This window comes from Calidris pugnax, unplaced genomic scaffold (genome assembly GCF_001431845.1).
Source record: "Calidris pugnax isolate Ruff unplaced genomic scaffold, ASM143184v1 scaffold1, whole genome shotgun sequence".
Lineage (NCBI taxonomy): Eukaryota > Metazoa > Chordata > Aves > Charadriiformes > Scolopacidae > Calidris > Calidris pugnax.
In genome coordinates, this window is record NW_015090800.1 from 8,543,933 (window position 1) to 8,566,326 (window position 22,394).

Below are 22,394 nucleotides of genomic sequence, written 5' to 3' on the forward strand. Positions count from 1 at the left end.
AGTTTTTTGTTGATCCTTACACCAGGGATTCTATTCCCACCTTCCAAAATCAGCTCTCCCCCTCAACATTTCTTCCCAAAACTTCCAGCCCCACAAAAGTTTGGAGATTATTTACAACAGTGATTCCCTTCAATTGCAGACATCATAGATGTGTCCCTTCCCAGGTAATCGCTTACTCCCTGAGTTCTGAGTCAGCAGTATATGGCCTAAGCCCAAGCAAAGAGTGGAAGAAAGGAAGAAAGACAGACAGCAAGGAAGAAAGAAAGAGAAGGAGTAAAGGCCAATAGGGATAATATTGCCCTGTGTTACATCTCTTTGACCACTACCTCCACCATAAATGCTTTGAGGAGTAAGTGGAAGCTGGTTCATTGCTGCAGCTGGAGATTCCCTTTGCATTGAGCACACCCCCACGCAGCCACTTTGTCAGAGTGTGGACCACTGTGCTCCTTCAAGCGACACCAACCACATTTGACTGAGGTTGAGTACCCAGGTCCCATGAGCATCTCTAGAGTTATGCAATGAATAACAGAAATACAAGGATTAATGTAATAAAAAAGCTAAACTTTTTCAGACTGGAAAAAAAAATAATTGAGTGCAGAACTCTTATTATGAACAGGAGATTTCTGAAATTGTATATCAGGGTAAAAAAACCAAAGCAACAGCCCATATTTCAAAATGCAGTAGTATACAAGTTAATCATTGTTATGGAAAGCTCTTTTCTTTTCCTCCATCCCCAGCATGTTACATTTTTTTTTACTCTGCCTCCAGAATCTCCAGTAACAAACACTCAGCAACTGCTAAATAGCTATCAATTAACTGAAAACATTTAACATATTATTTATTTATTTATTTATTTTAAAAGAATGATTCTTTCTTGTGTTTTGGTCTTGAGAAGCTTTATCCTGTACAGGACAAAAAATAGTTACTAACCTTTTCAGATCCAAGCTCTTACCTTTTTCTTCTGGACGAGAAATGGAGGGATGCAGCAAATTAAAAGGACTACGGTGTAATGAAGAAAGCAGAGACTGAATAAATACAAATGAAAAATATTCTTTGCCAATGGAGATCGTAGTTTCAACAGCGATTGTGCAGCAATGGAGCTTTCTATACCTCAGGTACCTCAATGGGATGGAGATATTTTTCTGTAAAAGACACTGTGTGTGTGTGCCTGCATGTATATTTATATTGAATGTCAAATCTCATTTGATCACAAGTCAAGTGTAACAATCTTTCTTAAGAAATGCTCTCAGTAAACAGTGAAGATTTTATAACAGACTATAAGATTACAGGGTCTTCTATAAGATTACAGGGGGTTTTATTCCATTTGGGTTTCTCTAGAGATGGTTAGTAAAAGACAACAGTGGACAAAGTGTTGTATTATTACTTTTTGAGAACACTTCATCTTGAACATGAACAGTTGATTGTGCAAATTCTGTTCTCACTGAAAATCAGGTGTTGCTCTGTCATCTACAAGGCAAGGGATGAAGTGAGCGTGTGTGTGTGTGCGCATGTTCAATTATTATACATTTGAGTATCAATTACAATTTCACCATGTGCAAGGCCAGAGAGATAATGAAATAAAAATAGGTTTTTAACTTTAGTTGTAGTAGTGCATGGGTTCAGCTGTGGGGTCTTAGAGTTCTCAAAATGGTCTTTGCACTCCTAGTGGTTACTTTTGTGTGGACATCTCATCCCAGTCACCACTGCCTGTCCTCCTTGCACCCGTAGATTCACGTAATGAAACACCACTCCCAGAAGTTTGTAGCAGAACTTGAGTCTCTTCTGCATGAAGTCCTCTCCATTCATACACTCCATATGTAACAAAAGTAGGCTCCTTTTGATATATAACAAAAGGCGGCTCCACATATAATAAATGGAGGCTACGTAAAGACTGAGATGTCCTTCTAAGACCCTACTCCATGAAGGCAACCCACCAGAAAAGAGCTGATCTAAAAGCGCTTTGCCAGGCCTATTTATAGCTTTGTCAGCATTTGGTGACAGAGGTGAGAAGGAGAGGAGAAATCAGAGACCTCAGTGCCCTGCATAGTGGAGTTTTGGGAAACTAAGCATGACATGAGACAATCCTCAAGCTGTCCAGGCTTACTGACAAGATCAGGCATCTCCCATGGAAGAACAAGAGCATCTTAAAACTCTCTCATTACTCAGCAACCTAAAAATGTAACTAACTACTAAATAGCATATTAAAAAGGAATTAATTTTTTTTCCTTTTGTAATTAAACAATAGTGAGTACTTGGTCTCCTTTCCAATGATAAGATTTAAGTTGTTGAGTCCATTAGTGGTTTGAAGAATGCACTGTCAGTTTTCATACCTTATAATACTTCACTTTCTTCCAAACAATTTCAGAAGCCTGTATAAATCTCCCAGCTTTGTAAACAGTGTGAAGCATCTCCCTCTTTTGGCAGTGAGTGATGGAATGGCTTGTCTGTAATTAATTATTCTAACACTTTAACTAATAGTTGGACACAGAAACAAAACCAGGAAAAGCATTCAGAAAAGAAAGCAGATTTAGGGAAAAAAAAAAAGATGAAAGAACAAAAAGAAAGGAGAAGAAATTACCATACAATGAGCATTACCTGAATTTCTGCATAATTTTATTTTGTCCATTAATGTAATTTAATTTCTTTGCTCTACTTTTGAGGCTTAATCATCTCTCACCAAACACGTACACTCATTAAAGTCACTGTTAAAGTAAAACAGCTGAGCATGACAGGGCTGGGAATAAGGTTTTCCCACTGCTTAGCTGATAGACAAATTAATAAAACAAAACAAAACGTCAAACTCCTGATCTGTAACCCATCATTGTGTCAATATTATACAGGTTGAAATAACTGTATACTAAAACAAGTTGCTTTACAGAACTGGCAAGTGTCAGGAATTCAGGACAGACTTCACTATACACAAACCAAAGAGCTGTTTTCTGCTAGTATTTTCTGGTAGATTTCTTCCTAGTCTAAACTTTTTTCTGAATTTACAAAGAAAAGTGTTTCTGTGACAAGCAACACTGATGGGAAATAAGTACAATAAAGAAAGACCATTAAGAATACTTGGAATTAATTTAAGAAACTTCGTATGTCCCCTACAGTTTCCACAACCAAATGAGAACACCACACTTCCGTGTATTAGTTTATTTAATTCTTTATCGCCACTAAGAGCAAGTAAATTATGTTGATACAATTGGTAAACATATACATTCGCTAGAGCCTCCCACAATCCCACAGAGCTAAGGGAAACATTACGGGATGTTACAGGATTAATGCTTTCATTCTACGATATGGATATATGGCTTTCATACAAGTTTAAAAAAATCGAAAAGGTAACACACTCCTAGCTTACAAAATCAATATACAAACTGAAAAAAAAAAAAGGAAAAGAAACAGGAAAAAGATAGTAACCCATGAGAAGATATCATATAGCACTGGTTTAATAGATATATACAGAATTAGAAATCGATTGAATGTGATATCCAGGCTTTAATTTGTTATTTTTACTTTCATTCCTTCTTTCTGTTTAACACTAAAACTACAAGTATCAAGATGATTTCTGTTTTACTTTTTTTTCCCATCTTTTTTTCCCATTTTCCTCACTTATTATTGGCAGAGAAAAGCCTTTTTCTGCCTGGGTTTGTATGTTCACACCTAACTGAAGCTGTTCATCCACCTTGAAGCTTTAGACAAAGCCCTTCCATGTACTTGGTGTGACAGAAGAGAACATCACTCTGATACTAAGTCCCATTGGCCATTTTATTGGCATATGTTTTGCATTTTCCTTGGACACAGCTATCCTTAAACTGATATGCCAGCGAGTGGCAAGAAATCTAGCTTTTCATCCTAGATACTACTCTTGCGTCCTCATGTAAATAACAACACAGGACAAAAAAGCCCTTTCCCTTCTACTTTAGCTTGAAAACATGGCAGCACTAGTCATGAGACACAATTTGAGTTAAGGATGCACTTTTTAATGGAGCTTTGCTTCCCCATAGATGGGGGGATATATATATGCAGTATCTATGCGTGTGTATTCAGAGAGCTGCTCTGTCTGATGCTGACATCCTCATTAGGTGGTTTCTAGCCCCAAGCCTGTCTCTGCTTCAGGTCCCCTCAGTAACCACAACACAATCTGTATTATCAGAGCCGTTTCCTTCAGCTGTAAAAATCTAGATGAACTACATAAGTATAATATGAGAAGTGTAATGAATGACCTAATGATAAAAGTTAAATTATGTCTTGTTGCCAGGTAGATCAGGGTGAGGGAATTCAAACAGTGTAATTAATTGAATGAAATTGGCTATGGGTAAGACAGCACTGCAGATGCTATCCATTTTCCTAGCTTTACATCACAGAATTCAGGGCTAAAGCTTTTGTACTGTCTTTACCTTTGAATGACCTTCTGAAATGGGAATACTTGGGAGCCTCTGTTTTATCTCATCCATAAATTCATACATTGGACACATGCTTTCAGTTTTGTTGTGGGTTTTGTTTGTTATTCTAAGAAAGGAATAAGAACTGTAGGTACAGTTTTTTCATAGGCAACTCACCCAAAGCCAAGTGATTTAAAGTCTAGGAGATACCCACTGAGATTTTAGCCACCTGGGACCCCAAGACACTCCACATTTAAATGGCAAATTGTAGAATGGGCAAAAGGAATGCTCAGCCCTACCAATGAGATAATGATGGTTCAATATAGTTGAATTCCCATATTTTCCTTGAAATATCTCATTTCTGCTCAGATCCAAGTGATGAGGCCACAAGGCAGACTGACACTTGGAAGAGTAGCAGAAAAGGAACATTAAGAAAATGACTACACTTGAGCACACAAAGTCTTCTGCTGCTAGGAATAATACTACCTAGACTTTCTCCAAATGCAAACAGCCATGGAGTAGAAGAGGCTGTCTCTGTGCTCCACTTTGCTCAGGCAAGTTTTCCACTATCCCTGAAGCTCTATGTCTCTTCCCTTTAATTTTATGATAAAAGACGACACAGTGGGAAAGGATGCAGCTTCTTACCACTGTTTATCTAGCTAAGGTGTTTTTCTGTTTGAAGGCAGACACTCTTTAATCATTGGCTCTAATCTTCGATCAAATGTGATGCATTTCTGTCCCTATGGAAGCCTCGATCAGGTTGAGCTACGATGAAGGTTTCAGCAGCAAGAACCCCCACTGAACCCAGGGAATATCTTTGCCCATTCTCATATTTCCTTGTTCTTTATAATCTTCTGATTAACAAAATCCTACTCTGTTTTTTAATCTTAGAAGGACACAATGAGAGGTACCTGATGGTAGGGACTTGCTGGGGTTGTTTTGCAACAATCCAGCATGAAACGGAGAATATAGCCTCAAGCATGAGGAAAGATCAACAATATCCACAGAAATTTGGCTGAGACGCAGAGTGCCTCAGCAGAATTGACAGAAAACCTACAAATTCTATCACAATTAGGGATGAGTGGGGGAAGGCAGACAACAGTATAATCTGTCTCCGCAAAGGAGAGAACACAGTCAGCAATTCACAGAAGATACTGTCCTCGAAAGTTTAAAAAGATGAGATACCTACCCCTACTAACTTACTGCTTCCCCTTCTATAAGAATTTAGAAGATGTGAAAGACTACTGCATCATGTTAAAATGGTGTACCTCACCGATATTTTGCTTTAGAAAAGTGGCAGATTTACATTGTTAATGTTGTTGCAGTTCCTAGACTGAAGGAAAGTCAGGTTGGCTTTTGTCCCACCCTCATAATTGACATTAGACAAAGGAAACTCAGATAAATTTCATCATATGTTAAAGGATTCCATTAAACAAATGGGAATGCTACACAATGTTTATCTTCAGACACCCCCTGATAGCAGCATGGTTATTTTCAGGGACTTTATAGGCCTGTTTCTATAAACAGTCTTCATGAGTATTCACTTCCACTTAGTTCATCGTAATGTTCTGGCCTTTTACTTGAATTGTCCATTGCCACTTACCAAGTGATGAAGGACCGACACCAAAGTTAAAGAAATACGTTATGTTTTCTCCTATAAACATCATCACAACTTGTACTCCTAAACCAAAAAAAAAAGCATAGTAGTGTCTCCTTTTGATGTTGCCTCCTGTTGGACAGGTTGTATTGAGGTTGGAGTGTGACTTTATTCTCTGTAACATTCTACATCTGATTAGTGTTCATTAAGGCACAAATCAAAGTATAAAAACAAATGTGCCAGCCTTCCCTATTCAAGGAACATGCAAAGGAAGTTTGTATAAAATGCTCCTGACTTCATTTCTGTCTCTTCTTGACAAAGTCTCCAACACTGTCTGTTGATATGTTTTATAATTATTATTCTTTCATTTCTCCTAATATTTCCCCTTTGAAAAACAGTACAATCCAGAATGTCATTATGGAATTAGAAGATGAGTACTTGTACATTACAACTTAGTATCTACTTGCACGTACAACAAATGTTTTCCCTTTCTGTAGCCTTGCCTTATAGTTTTGCTGCACTTAATAGTCTGTTAAATACGCTAGGTTGCCATTCTCTTTCAATATGGGCACTTCTGTCAGGAGACCTGTCAAAGTCAGAAAATGCACCAAACCTCAAATAATGTTTTGAATCAAGATACAGACAGGCCTAATTGCTTAGAAGCATGGCTCAACCTACTTAGAGGAAGGGAAGAGAGCTACACCCACATTCCCCTAAGTTTAAACTTGCTAGAAGCCAGAGTCTGGATGCCGATTCATCCTTAGCTGATGTTCAGCAACTCTCCCCTCTCTTTTCTAAGAGACTTGAGCACTCAGAAAAAGGTGTCATTTGGGGGATTTCTATCATCTCCCCATACTGTATTTTAGCTGTAGCAAATGAAGATGGAAACCACTTCTCGAGAAGGACTTCCGCAAAACAAGCTTCAGTCAGTTAAACTAGCTAAGCAACACATCTATGCTAAGTCATTTTCCATTGTAACAGGATAGCACCAAGAGGGTAAAATACATATTTCATCTGAAGTAGCCACCCCCACAGCACTGTCAGACAAGGTTGCCCTCCCAAAGGAGGGAGGATAAAAGATTAGAATGCAAATAAGGAGAAATTCCAGAATGACTCAAGTGGAAACTGAGCAAGAAAGGGTGGGAAGAGGTGTTCTTCCATTACTTGCCTCATGCTTTCTTGATAATGTCACTAGTGAAGCAACTGCTCCTGTTAGGTACCAGGTACCTTCTTTCAGAGCTGACCTGACTGACCTGTTCTATTCAATCTTCCTCTGTGTTCTGCCATGAATTACTTTTATCATGTCCTTCATAACCAGAGTTTCCACAGAACGTTTTCTGCTGGTTTCTTGGAAATTTTCTTCATTGTTTTTAAACTATGACAGATACAACTCCAATTATTGTCAACAACAAGATTCCAATACAGATCCAAACATATGTGGCTAAGCAGTACAGAGGAAGTGTTCTCCTATTTCACACCCTTTGCTATCAGGACTGCTGCACTTTCTTCTGGTCCTAATGGTATGCTTTTATTTGTTTCTTCATTTCCTGTAAACTCTCTTCATGGAGGCCCTACACCACCATAGGAACTTGACTGGCCTCCTTCAAAAAATATCAGGAATGTTCCTTTAACAAGCCAGATGGGCAGTTAATCATAAGGGCCATAAGTTGTCAGAGGAAACACAGGGGAATTTATTTTCTTCTTACTCACAGAGGTGAAAATCAGAAGTCACATCTAGAGTTTGCTAAAGGATAGTCAAACTGTTGGTCTAAGCATCATTCCCAACCCCTGCCAGCTCCATATGAAACATGGACTAGATTAACCAGTGTAAGACAATGGTGCAACAGTGTTTGCACTCAAAGCTGAATCACTTTAAGTGAACTGATGCAGCATTTAGACAGACAAACCTTTGGTGAGTGTAAAAGCTTCTTTCTCCCTTTGTTTTCAATCAGACCTACCAATCCATTAGTTTAAGTCTGAGGCACAAGCACAGGTAGACCTGATTAGACCATGAACATACCAAATAGCACCCAGAACCACCCAAATATGAGCCTTTATGATTTTGGATTTGGTCATTGCATATCCACCACACATTGGGGACATTTTTAACTACACCACTGGCTCAGGTATGTCTAACAGCATAGTCAAAATATCAAGGACATCAACATGGACTGCAAAACACACCCAAGGAGTCTGGAAAATAATTGTGTGGCTAGTCTACCTTGAGCTATGTGCAGCCTTGGCTAGCTGGCTTCAAAAGGGCTTGGGAACGTCTACAGAAGGACTTGCCTCACTGTGAGTTCAAATCAGCCATACCCTCCAGGTGAGAGATAAGAGGGTAAGCTCTGCAATTGTTACAGATTTTTTGCATAGAAAAGGGGAGTGATGTTAGTCTGGAAAAAGACTCTCTGCTTGTCTACAAGCTAATCCCAAGAGAGCAATGATGTGATTTACTCAGATGAACACACCCCGCTGCAGCTTCGCTGAAGTCAGTGGGTACCCATAGCAGTACAAGGGAGATTATTCCTCTTGAGCAGCAGGCAACCCTGCAGCCTATGCAAACAGCAAAGCTTATTTCTTGCTGTTCAATTTTAACTTTCAGAATTTAAAAGCGATGATTTTGAAATTAATTTGGGCACTGAAATCCCTTCTGTTTCCTCTAAAAAGTCTGGTCTGCTGGTTGTTTAGTTTGTTAAAAATCCCATTATCTGGGGACAGACCAGCCCTTTGTAAGATCTTTTTTCTACTTTATGACTTTTCTCAAGACTTATTAGCATTTAAAATAGACAAAATTAAACAAACTGAAAATCAGCTGGTTATTTTTTTTCCCTGCACACCATTTAAAAAAAAATTAAAAATCACAGAACTATTTCTATTTTGACTAGGCTTTTCCAAGATCTTTTTGCTTATATAGAAATGGAAGAAAGCAAAAGGTACTAGTTTTATATTTTCCCTCTGCTTTGCTAACAAATATGATATGCCCCTTTTTTGGTCAAAAACATGAACTATCTCAGGCAATTTCCAAACAGATTTTTTCTGTTACTTCCCACCAAACATACTACTTTTCAACCAGCTATAATTAAAATCAACAGGAAGATTCTCAATGATACAAAAGGGAGTTGGATCAGGCTGAATCGCAACAATTTCAGCTGGATTTCTCAAAAAAGGATATTCTCCATTTCTGGAAAAATAAACAAATAAAAGAAAACATTTTTCATCTTTTATAGATAAAACAGAGGACACTTAAATCCACCAGCAGTCATATGCTAAAAAATGCAAATTTTTGCTATCATTCCACTTGGAAAAATCATTGCTAGAAAATTGTGAAAAATTAGGACTCTTCTATGTCCAACTGTTGAAAGATTTCAGAATTTTTCCTGCAAAAATACACAATATGCCCAAGGATAGGAGTGCTACTGCCTTTTACCTGGAGATGGTGGCATTTTGGCATGAACATTTGCCACATCCAAAAAAAATCTATGCCTGTAAATAGTCAACAAAATGCCCCCATTCTTTCCTTAAACAAATAATTTCATATGGTTATCCAAATGTAATAAGAACTTCAGAAACAAGTCTGGTTTTTTGGTTTTTTTTTTCAGGTATAAGGTCCCAATCGTAAATACAATTGCATTCAGCCAATCTCCTATGTTCACAAAGGGCACCACTGGCTTCAGCAGAGCTCCACACAGGTTCAGGTTCTGCTTGCATGGAGTAATTACCAGATCGAGACCTGTGGCAAGACTTGAGGAAAAAATATTTTAAAAACCTCTACATTGTTCAATATACAATAGACATAATTTTCTAAATAAGTTTGGAGTCCTTTCTTACAGGCCTCTAAAAATTGTTGTTAGGGTTATACATAAAAATACTAAAGTAATAAAAAAAGGATTTTTTTTTCTGTTTGCTTGTTTCCTTCTATGGTACCATTAAGCTATAAATAATTTTAGGATAAAATGCCTAGGTATAAATGAAACTGTTAACTGATCATGTTTGCTGATGTCCCTTTCTCACATTGCCCAAGTTGGCTCCATTAATCCAGCATCTTCTCTTGTTTCTTGCCTTCCTTTTTCTTCTTCTTGGACTCTGTGAAGATAATAATAACCATAAAAAATTAGCATCTAGCAGTCACTGCAATAAATTTAATCCAATACCCCTGAAAGTTCCCCCTGTTTTCTCTATGCACGTAAGGACTAATTTTGTTTCCTCATGAAAAAGGAAAGGCAAAAACAGGAGGAAAAACTTAAAAAAAAAAAAAGGAATAGCCAAGATGCTAGGGAAGATGGAAAGGAGGCGCATGTTCAGTTCAGAACCCTTCCTATCTGAGCAACTGACCCTGTTTGGCATGCAAAGCATTGTCTCAGGAACTTGCTTCGAAAATAAGAAAACAGCAGGCAGCTCCTGGAGAAACCGGGTCATGGCTCAGTGGAGAGCTGGAAGAAAGCTTTGCACACACTACCCATACACAAACCCCTCCCTTGCTTCCTTTCTATTTCATTGTTAGTCTTTGGCTTTCTCTGAATATGAGAGCAACTCCAGAGTGTGGTGAGAAAGCTCACTTGTTTCTTAAGCTTCTCCATTGCCAACCCTTCCCCCTTTGTCTGGGACAAACACCTACGCCCACTTGAGAGGCAACTGAAATTTGGCCTGGAGTCATTAGAGCATGGTCAGTCCAGCCAGCTGGTAATGACAGGACAGGGAAGGGACTAGGGAGCATCTGCTTCTCTGATTAATTTAGGGTAAATAAGGGAACAATGTGAAGGTACAAGTGAAAAGTTTATATATTATACTACCATCTCTGGGAACTTTCACTGTGCTACAGAATAGTGTGGTGTTCTACAGGTAAAGGAAATTTACAGAGGGACCTGAAAATTGAATGTGAATTAAGAAGATTAGGTACTCTTTTATCACCTGTCGCCCTGTGATGGGGGGGACAACAGCTCTTCCTGGGAATGTGAACAAATCCCCATGGATATTACCACAAAACACAACACAAGAGGTACTACAGAGGGATGGAAACTGAGTTTCTGTGACTTTTCCCTCTGTATCACTGAACCTCCTGGATTCTGTATTGATCGTGCTCTCTCTCACACTCTCTCTTCCCCCCCCAACACCATTTTTTCTGAAAGAAACAGCAGTATTTTATCAATCATACCAGCACCTGAATCTGTAAAATATCTTTAGATACAGCACAGGCAGAAAGGCACTCTGCAGAGTTCAAATAAATTTACTAAAAGCAAAGAAGATGTAGGAATGTGGGCTGACCATTAATACGACTCTACTGAAGAGTATGTGCAGTTCATGGTAGTGGTGAATTAACCACCATGAGAAGTTTTTTGGTCTGGAGTTGTGCAATCACATCAGGTCTCCGTCATCAAAGACTATGCACTTTGCACTTGACTTGAGGTACCAGACAATCTTCTGTTTATTCATTTGCACGTGGCCTATATCTGCTGCTGTTAGCAAAAGTTCAGTCCTCCCTGTTGTCTACCTTGTGACAATCTGCTCATCACCCAAGCTGCCAAACCCATCTACCTACAAAGACAAGTGATTCTGCTCCATGCCTCAGCAGAGTAAAATCCTCATGTGTAGGATGCAATTCCACTCACATTATAGGTACTCACACCACCACACCTTAATCTTTCAGACAGGTAAGCTGTATTGATGCAAAGCCCATGTGCTCCACAAAATGACATGCACCCCCAGAGTTATGGCAACATAAAACAAACAAACACCCCAAAAAAAGAACCCAAAAAACAAACAAAAGAGAAAACTGCTCAAATATTTCCCAGTCCTTAGGCTCTTCTAAAAATCCTGCCACAGACACCAATACCCAGATAGTGTCCCATGAAACTGTTGCTGTTCATACTCTCATGTCTGTTCACAGCTGCCCTCCACCTGTTTTGACTATGGTCAGGCTACAGACTACAGTATGTCCATGGCTAACCAAGTATAAAGTTCCTTTAAGTTACTCCTTAAGTTCCCTTGTTCATGTTTTCTCATTGTTCAGACCTACTCTGGATATCTGTGTCATTTTCATTGTCCTCACCCTACACTACTATTTAAACTTTTATGACATCAGGTCAGCTCGCACAATCACACACGGATCTGCATCACTCTCATCACTTGGTCTGCCAACACTTCCCTTCCCAGAGTCACCAGGCTTGACTGAAAGGGTAACCGTGCCAGCAATGCCAGCACTGACACCACGCTCAAAAACCTGACAAGTTCAGAGTACAAAACCAGTTACCTGAAAGCTCAACAATCTTATGCCCCAGCACCAGCTGTACCCACCTACCAGTTAAGTGAGGGAAAGATCCCCTAGATACACTATCAACAACCCCATTCTGATTCCTATTCCATACATTAAAATTACCAAAAATTCAATTCAGCTTAGCACAGATTGGATGCCAGACCTTTGGTTCAGCCATTTCCTGCCAGGTCTCTTCATGTGGCCCCAGTCTGCCATCAGAAATCATAGTAACCCATCAAGAAGTTCCCACTGAAACAGCCTTTTTGTGCAGTGGAGGGAACGGATGAGGGTAGCTGTTTGCCTACTGCTCCAAGTGCCTTGTGTGTGCTAGTGCCCCAGCCAAAATGTCCTTCCATCTTCGGCATGGCTCAGCACGCAGCCACGTTGAGGGAGGCAGCAGCAGGAGCTATACCTTCTCCACTCCAGACTGGGCTTCCTTCACCTCAAGGAAATATCTGTCTTCACTATCCCAGCGATCCTTGTAGCAAAACAAAAGTACCAGAAGAGTGAGCTATGTATGCTCCAGAATATTAATGAGGATAACAAAACAGTCCTCAATTTTTGTGTCTGTTTTACAAATTTTTGTGTCTGTTTTACAGCATACACCTTGTCCCCTCTCTCTTATCCCCCCAGTGAGAGGCTGTCTAGCGGTGCCCTTGCTCAGATGGAGGCCAGGATCCTGGAGCAGGGCACATGCAAAGAGGAAATTCAGAATACCTGGCAGTCCCTGCAGAACGCAGCAACCAAGCACTGCACAGCCGTCCTGCTCCCAGAGCACTCCCAGTGAGATAAAAACACCCACGTAGCATTGTACAAACAGCCCTGCGAGAGCAAACTGTGTCGATGCACACACACTGGATTATCTAATGATTCACCACCTGAATAACCCTACGAATAGTTGTATGCCTAAGAATTATTCACAGGATTAAAGGCTGTGTGGTCATGGATTAGCACTGGACCCATTTCTGTGGGTCCATGAAGACGGGTAACAACAATTCCAGTGGGGATCTTATCAAGTAAACAAATTTCTTTGATAAGCAGAACTGTCTCTATGCAATTTGGAATGGCAGCAGCCCTCTTTAAATAGTCATCTTTAGTCCAGAGCCTCATTCTTACTATGCAAGCAGCAAAGGAAAGTAATTATGTTGAACAGGAGCCACATACCATTTGAAGCCACTCTTAATGTATAAGGCACAAAAGGGAGGTAATTACATTTTAATGGAAGCCAAGATTTGTAAGCCAAGATTTGCAAGTACTTATTTTCATTTGTTGAGGAGAAGGTAACAATTCACTCATGGCACTGCTGAACTCCTATATATAAACGTCAAGCAGTGTCCCCAGAAGCAATATAAATAATTCAAAATAGCAAAAGCTGTGCTGATGGAAGGTTAGAGTAAAGAATTTCAACACCAGGTGTTCAGGACACAATTTTCCCAGGAACTAGCACTTAGTCGCACTGAGTACAGAGGAAGGCAGGTTTTCTAAAGGGCTCTCTACCTCTCGTTGGGGCAAATTTTCTAAAGCACATGGTTGCTATGGTGGTACAGAGCACTTCCCAATTTGGGGGATGAAATGCCAACCCCTGTGGGAGGGAGCTGTCTTGACTGTGACAAAATCAACGGCTTCATCCCTTGATGGAAAAAAAAAAGTCACCCTAAAGAGGCTCACCCTGCTCTCTAGAAACAGAAACTATTGGACTATCTTGTGATTTCCATGACTGTAGAAACAAATCCCTTGATTTCTGAAATACCCTTTAAATATGGCATTTCTTCTGCTTCCAGAGAAACAGAACATTTGATGGCCATCTAATTAGTTTTCCTCCTATTTTCCTGCCTTACATAAAACATTTATGTATTCAAAATGAGTTTAAGAAAGAAAAACTACATTATGATTGCAATTTTGTTCCAAAATGAATTCTTCTGACAAGCATCTTTGAGAAACATACTGTTCTACTGGATAGAAAAAAGAAGTAATACTCCACTAGCTAAACCAGTAAATCAGTAGAAGGCAACTACTAGGACATGGACCTATTGGAACAAGTCCAGACAAGGGCCATGAAAATTATCAGAGGGCTGGAACACCTCTCCTATGAAGACAAGCTGGGAGAGTTAGGGTTGTTCAGCCTGGAGAAGACTCCAGGGAGCCCTTACAGTGGCCTTCCAGTACTTAAAGGGGGCCTACAGGAAGGATAGAGAGGGACTCTTTATCAGGGAGTATAATGATAGGATGAGGAGTAACAGTTTTAAACTGAAAGAGGGGAGATTTAGGTTAGATATTAGGAAGAAATTCCTTATTGTGGGGGTGGTGAGGCACTGGACCAGGTTGCCCGGAGAAGTTGTGGATGCCCCATCCCTGGAGGTGTTCAAGGCCAGGCTGGATGGAGCAACTTGGTCTGGTGGGAGGTGTCCCTGCCCATGGCAGGGGAGTTGGAACTCAATGATCTTTAAGGTCCCTTCCAACTCTAACCATTCTATGATACTACGACTTATTTCATTAATATATTATGATTTATTACATCCCCTGTACTTTAGCTCTGTTTTAATGACTTTCTCTAGTTGTCTGTGTTTCTCCATTTCTCCACTCTTCTAGTCACTCCTCTCCAGCAGGTTTTGTTCTGCTTCTCACTTTGCTAAAATTCTGTGTTAGATAGATTTGGATTTGTTCCCTGTTGAACATAGAATGGACCCAATTCAAACCTAAGGAGTGGAGCTGCACCATATAAGCCAGGAAGGCAGGCTGCAATGTGTGATATGAATGAGGAACAGCTAGATTTATGTCTGTAGCAAACACTAATGCATCTGACAAAGACATGGACCAAAGAGCCACTCATTGAGAAAGTTTCACTAATTTTCTTTCTCATTGGAATTGCAGGAAGAAATAAATGCAGAACAAAAAATTAATCAAATTTATTCTAAAACTATCCACAAAGCTCTAAAACAGTTTTAGAAAGTCAGAAGCCATTGCTTGAACCTGACGTTTGGATGTAAGACCTAAAAACATTCACTTTAACATCCTTACATAAAACTCGTCAGGAATTACAGGAAGTTGGCTTTTTTAAGTGGTAATTTGTTGAAAACAAGAGTTTTCATCAGAAAGGTTTAATTTTGGTGGTTTCCTTCATTCAAGAATTTAGGGGAAAAAGTTTCAAAATTGCCTATGCGAAGAAACACGCATTTTCTCGTTTTGCTAGATGGCCTATTTATTTGAAGACAAAGATCAGGAAAGCTTCTTCTCATTTTCTCATTTTCTTGAAGTCTGAATCACACATATCTCAGCCTTAAGAGTAAGCATTCGGAAGAGTGCAATGGATAAACTTTTCAAGTGAAGCCTGCTTTGCAACGGGAGATTGCTGAAGGGGTCTGAGTAATAGGAAAATGATTTCCAGAAGTAGATCATTTTGCTCTTCTGTTTGCTTCTTCTTTTCATCTGCCTCTGATACATTTGCACTGCTGCTTCTCTAGGGTATGGACTTTCTTACTGTTCTTTGTCATATTCTGTGCTCAGCACAAGAGGGACCCAGTCCCAGCTGGCTCTTCAGCCCTCTGTCTATGCTGTACACAAGATCCCTCTTAATGCCAGTGAGACAGGTGCAGGCACAGACTGATACAGTCAGAGTTTACTCTCTGCATTCACGTGTCTGCAGGAGACTGCCAAAAACCAAAAAGTATTAATAATCCCTTTGGAGTTTGGTATATATGCAGCAGAAAGATCGTGCATTGAGGCAGTTTATATGTCAAACTGAGATCTGTATTATATATAAAAAGATAAAGATATATATTATATATAAATAGTTATTTAGCTGAAAGTTGTTTGTGACATATGGTGACTCTATTACTTAGCTAGTTTTTGAAAACCAGGCACATGCATTTCTCAGTTGTGCTTTCTGCATCTGCCCCAAATGGGATATTCCCGGAGGGCACAGGACATGGGCACGGCTTCGCTCACTGCTTCACACTCTGAAAAGTCACCTGGAAAACTTTCGCAGTAAGCACGGACAGAAGAAAAGATAAACAGATGGCGATGTGGAAAATAAGATGGAGGGGGTAAAAAAGAAAGCCTGAAAGGAAAGGAAGTGAAAAAGTAGAAAAGAAAAGTAGAGAAAGGAACGAACAGGGCTTTCTCTCTGCTTCACTGCTGGGAACAGTAACGAGTGTAAACATTTGCTGATGGCATATCTTTTATCACAGCAAATCCCACAGCTTCAGGCATTTTCACGGCTCAAGGGCACTGACTAATGCCAAGGAGGCTGGACTGCTCTTGCAAGCCAGGAAAGTGAGACAATGAGCGTGTAACAGAATTGGCACACACAAAGCTATTTAAACTTTCACCTACAAAGGTCTGTATTAAACCTAAAAGAAACTCCTGCAGGCACAAGAGGGTTAAACAAGAACATTTGTCACTTCCAGTTTTCCATCTTTTGAGGCAGCATAGAAAAAAATAAACTGCAATACAAACCAGTAAAAAAACCCCATGGAGGTCTGGGTTTCCCATGAAACTTCCCAACCTTTTGCTTTTTAAAAGCATCTGTAAAAGCTGCAGAAGAACTAAGCATCAAAAACCACTTATTTTAAAAAAATATATATATTTCTCTTTCTCCTTCTCCAACAAACATTTTCTGCTGCTTGGAATCACGGTTGTGTCAATCAGATTGGTATTATGTTATGATCTGATAATGTAATCTGCAAATTATTTATCTAAATACTATAATTTTTCAAAGGTACAAAAGCAGTCTCAAGGGTGACTACAGTGCAAAGCCTCCAAGAAACATAGGCAATATAAGCAGAAAAAACACCATTAAAAGACATCCAAACTATATTATTTATGGGTTGCACTGGCAGCTTGCTAGCAGCTTGAGGCTGACCCACACTGAAACCACCATTGTGTTTTATCTCTCTTATATGGCTTACTCTTGTTCTCACTTACATTAAGAAAAATTGCATTTCCTCATCTTATGGCAGCAAGAAGACATGTCTCAGAGCCTAAAGTTTCCAGTGAGTTTTACTTCATCTTGAAATAACAAGCTTTGTCCTCAGACTAGCAAGGGGCACAGCGAAACACAACCAAGGATTTAGTACCCAGTCTCACCCCTCTGGACCACTGCTTCTTCTCTTGGTTTTCACATTTCTCAGCTCCATAAGGCATAAAATATTCATGGCAAAACCGCCTCTCACGATGTTTATGCAGTGCTCAGTACAATGGCAGTCTTTTTCAGCTGAGGCCTCTGGGCACTCATGCAATACAAATAATCACGATGATAGCAACAATAATAGCAGCCAGCTCTGCTGTTCCCACCGGGCACCCACTGCCAGTGTCTGCCCTGCAGAGCTCAGATCACTGTATTTCACTGCAGGCTCCTGGTCAGCGCCAGAGGCCATTCTTCAATAAATCTGCCTCATCCTTCACGGCAAAAGAAAAACCTCCCAATTTTGCCTCTCAGGTTTCGTTTAACTATCACAGCTGTTTCCTAATATGAGAAAATCCCTCATTTTTATATCTAATTAGTTTGAGAAGATCCTATTATTCTGCCTCCTGTAATACTAATTATTAAGCTAGCTGCATGCCTGCATGACTAATGAGTTACATTAAAGACGGGGAATTCTGAAACCTACAGAGGGAGATACAGCACGAGTGTGATGCCAAAAACAGGAGACACCAGCATCTTTCAAACAACGAGAAAATAACCATCCTAACAAGTAATTTCTTCTCCCCCTGCGTCCCCTCCAGCTACTCTTTAGAAGCAGACATTTTTTGTTGCTGCACAAGGGCAAAGTTGAGGGAGGGCACCCCAGAAGAAGCAGATTGTCCGACACGCACAATGGGGTGGACCACAGGTGATCCTCTTTGTCAGTGCAGCACCCAGTTTGTCTGAGCAATGAATAGCTGCCTATTGGGACAGCAATTCATTTAGACAACACCACTGTCGGCTCCTTGCAAGAGCCAGCAGCCAAGTCCTGCTGCCAAAGCGCAGTCAGTCTGTCCTAGCAGCACACTGGGAGCAAGAGGTCCTCACTCCAGATAGAAATCAAGGCTGCCACTGTAGTTCTCAAAACCTACATGTTGTTCTCTGCTCCAGGATGGGGACATACACGCTCATTAACAGAAGCCCAGCTTTATGTTTTGACTCCAAGCTCCCTGAGACAACACAAGGTAAATCAGTGTCAAACACTCATCTGAGATTACAAACACCAAAACCAAAATCTCTAGTTAAAGACTGTTGTTCAGACATTCACCTTGAAGTAACATTCTGATAATTATAGTTGCAGACTAGAGAAAAATGGCAGCAGCAGCTACTACTCAGAGCTCGGAGCCGAGAGTCAACAGCCCGTAGCTGAGTGCCTGGACCTGCCACTGATACTGTGTAAACCTGGAAAATCACTTAGCCTTTCTGACTTTCAATTACTACTTTTCTTTGAATTGTACTTCCTCAGCGCCAAGGAGGATTAGCTAATTGCTACCTGGAAAGATTGCTAGATAAAAGAAAAAACATAGAGCAGATTATTTATACCACGCTAAACTCTTAAGTAAAGCTCTTCAAATGATGTGAAATTATTAAAAACACACAGAGGACCATCATTCCTCCACTGCAGTACCATGCACACCGTGCCAAACACAGGGAACTGCACTGACACCTTGCTAGACTCTCAAATGCAATACCTGATCTGCATTACAGAAAAAGGATTACAGCCATTAACAACTCGTGTAGGTCTTGCCTTCACGTTTGAAACCTTTCCAATCACTGCATGTAAGAAGATAAGATCTTAAGATGCCACCCCAATTATTAAAGACAACAGTGGTGCAAGTGGTGCTAATGTTTGCCAACATTAGATGGAATTGTTTTCCTATATGGCAAGGACTGAGCTGAGCCAGGATAAAGTAACTCATAGATCAGATATACTGTAAATTGATAAAAAGTTGGGAACTAAGAGAAGAACTAAACACAGCTGGGTGAAAAAGTTATCAGAAAGGACTGTAATTCAAAAAATGAAAGGTACATTGCAGAAAGAGCAGGCAGACCGCTTATTCTATTACATTTTATCTTAATCGGAAGAATAAATAGCTGAAAGTACAAGAGTTATGGGGGGAGAGAGAGGAAGAATGAGTGTGATGGAAAGAGTGCAAAAAGACATAAAGCCTACCAGGCAACCCAGCTCAATAAAAATAAATTCCTCCTCTCTCAGCAGTTAAAGCAAAATGTTTCCTGAATCCTGACAATACCCCATTCTTTTACTTTCTGGCTGGCTGGAACCCGAACAGCCATCAATCAAGTTTGGGTGGCCGTGAAGTAGGCCAGATGGAGTATGTCGGAGTTTTCTGCTCTTCAGTGCAAGTTGGCCATTAGAGCAGCCACTCGACAGAAGTGCCTGAGTCTTTCACATCTGTCAAGATAGTTTAGGGAGACCTTGAACATCCCCGGCCTTGCAGCCACTGATTAGAATATGCAATTGTGTGTGCTGGAGAGAGGTGGCTGCCTCCGTTGGGATTTTGTGATAAAAATTATCCCGAAGCGTTTTCTGCTCTTCAGTGCAAGTTGGCCATTAGAGCAGCCACTCGACAGAAGTGCCTGAGTCTTTCACATCTGTCAAGATAGTTTAGGGAGACCTTGAACATCCCCGGCCTTGCAGCCACTGATTAGAATATGCAATTGTGTGTGCTGGAGAGAGGTGGCTGCCTCCGTTGGGATTTTGTGATAAAAATTATCCTTTCATCCCTTCCAGCCTTTGTGACAGGCTTTCTCATGACCTCATTTGTGTACTAAACACACAAACCATGGTGTCTGGGATATCACTGTCACGTTGCTGACAATATCTCTTTCCAAATGCACAATATTTAAGAATGAACAACAGTTTTCATCCTGTGTTAACTACACTTCAGTACAGCAGCCCGGGACCAACCTATTGTCTTCCAATCTGAGAAGACCACAGCAAAGCTATAGAGAAAAGAGCTCGTCAGAAATCCAGATAAAACTAAAATTCCTGATTCATCATCTGCTCTCTCCCTAAAATCCAATATACAGCAGAATTTCTCTAGTAATTCTCCTCTTGCAAGTAGTGAGCTCCAAAATGTCCAAGTGTCACAGACTACAATCCATACTTTGAGTCAGCTGTTCAGAAGAAAAAATATCAAGACAGAGCAGTTGTGAATAAGCAAAAATTAGAATTTTTTAAATAGATATTTTTTTATAGTTTCCAAAATAATGAGAGTGCTTCAAAAAGATTTTAATGCTTTTCCATGAATGCTGACTAATGATAAAACAAATCCATAAGAACACTTAGATCACCGGTTTATGAGACAGGCATTGATTCCCAAGGTTAATGAGTATCTGCTGGCTTAATTTAGCAGAAGTTTTGCGACAGCTCATAGAATTTCCTGGAAAATCAAAATATACTTTTATCAGCAAAATCTGCAAAATTATAACCCCTTGGGATTTTTCTGCAGGTATAATTTTCCTTTCTATTAAGCACAGATCAAACTCCTATGAAACAGCAGTCATCTTCAAAATAATTAGGTGAGAGGAGAGAGACAAAAGATCCATCCTACCAGTAAAGTTGCTGCATGTTCATGAGCTGGAAGGGTGGAAAAGCAACAGGAGAGGAGCAGTTACAGATAACATCAGTTTATTTGCATTTTCCTCCAAGAACAGAGGCAGTGAGGAGGAACACCAGACACCAAGCCACACTAAGGAACCATGTCAAGTGAAATCTGATAAACAGTACTTCATCGGATAAGCCTAGACAAAATAATCTGCCTTACCCACACCCCTTCTTGGGTTCTCAACTAACCGCATTAATTAACTTCTTAAAAATATGTAAGAGTTAGGGAGAATTGCAAAGTCACAGATAAAGGTATCTGCTCCACATGCAAGCAGTGATCAAAAGAAAACCACACTTAGGTTTAGTGGGTGTTGTGAACAATAAAGGAAGTATTACAATGGTATTTTCTTTTTCAACACAAATCTGTAGAGGATGTGCTTGAAATAACGTGTACAGTATGCTTCATCTCAAAAATGATTTTGCAATAATAGAAGGAATTTAGGTAAGTCCAGTAGAGAGCATTCTTACCATGGATAAATTGGTATACAACGAAATACTTAAGTCTGAGGTTTTAGCTTTAAAAGATGATAAGTGACAAAAAATAACAGAAGATATATAAAACTACAATTGTTTGGAGAAGTTAAATAGGGGCTTTTACTCATCCCATTTATAATATGAAATCAAAAGGAAAAGTGATGTAATGGACAGGTTACAAAAACGACCTAATAGAAGGAAAATTTCAGGGCACAGGAAAGAGGGTTAGTCAGGAAAATCATGAAAACAACCCTTTTTCTGAATATGCTGTTATTTTTCAATGCACTACTCTCAGTCAGTTCACATCTGCTTTTGGTACTCCCAAACTATTGCTGTCAGAGCTGTATTCCGTGATGCAGCTCTTGAAGCAGACACCAGTCAGAAAGGTAACCATTTAGCCACAGAACAGGTTCCTGTAATCAATAAGCCCCTCACTTACTATTCTGCTGCCAGAGCTCTGAAATGCCAGAGAGCCACTGCCCTGCTTCTCCAGGCCATCACAGTAGGAACGTATAGCATTTGATCAGCATTTACAGGCCTAGCTGCATATCAGAACAGACCTGGCACAACACTGTGCCTCAGAAAAAAAAATTGCTGCTTCCAAATAATGTATCACATGCTTTTCTCTTGTAGTTTTGGGACATTGATGTGAAGCTATGGGTGACAAGGGAGGCTAATATGTACCTATGGTTCAATCCACGTGCCAAATCATCTAGATTACTTCTCATTTCCAAAGAATTAAACTGGGTCCTATTCTAATTATAGATTGAATACAGTTTAATTATTCCTTTATCTAGATGTGGGTGGGGACTTACCTGCAACCTGGCATTTCTTTCACCTCAGGAAGGAAAAAAATACTCTCATCCAGCCAATATGTCAGCACTCAGATTTTTAACTCAGAAATAAAGTTCAGTAGGGCACAACATTTCACGCAGTACTAATCTGCTTGATACAATTTCTTACTCTAATTCCTCCTACTGCTGCCAACACACTGTCCGGTGTAGCTCCTATGTAGTTATGCCCACAGATCCACAATATGGATTTCTTATCGTTAGCTCGGGGCTCAGGCAGGCTGGCTGCTCCTGCTAATGCCAACAGCAGAT

General features: G+C 40.0%; 1 protein-coding gene across 1 annotated transcript in view; it reads right to left on the reverse strand.

Moving 5' to 3' along the window:
* Positions 1 to 2,596: 2,596 nt before the first annotated feature.
* LOC106885303 (pleiotrophin) overlaps positions 2,597 to 22,394 on the reverse strand; it is a 34,251-nt gene continuing 14,453 nt past the window's right edge. Inside the window, exon 5 of the mRNA XM_014937379.1 lies at positions 2,597 to 10,059. Coding sequence (XP_014792865.1) covers positions 10,007 to 10,059 — 53 coding nt within the window. The 3' untranslated portion in view covers positions 2,597 to 10,006. The remainder of the gene's footprint in view (positions 10,060 to 22,394) is intronic.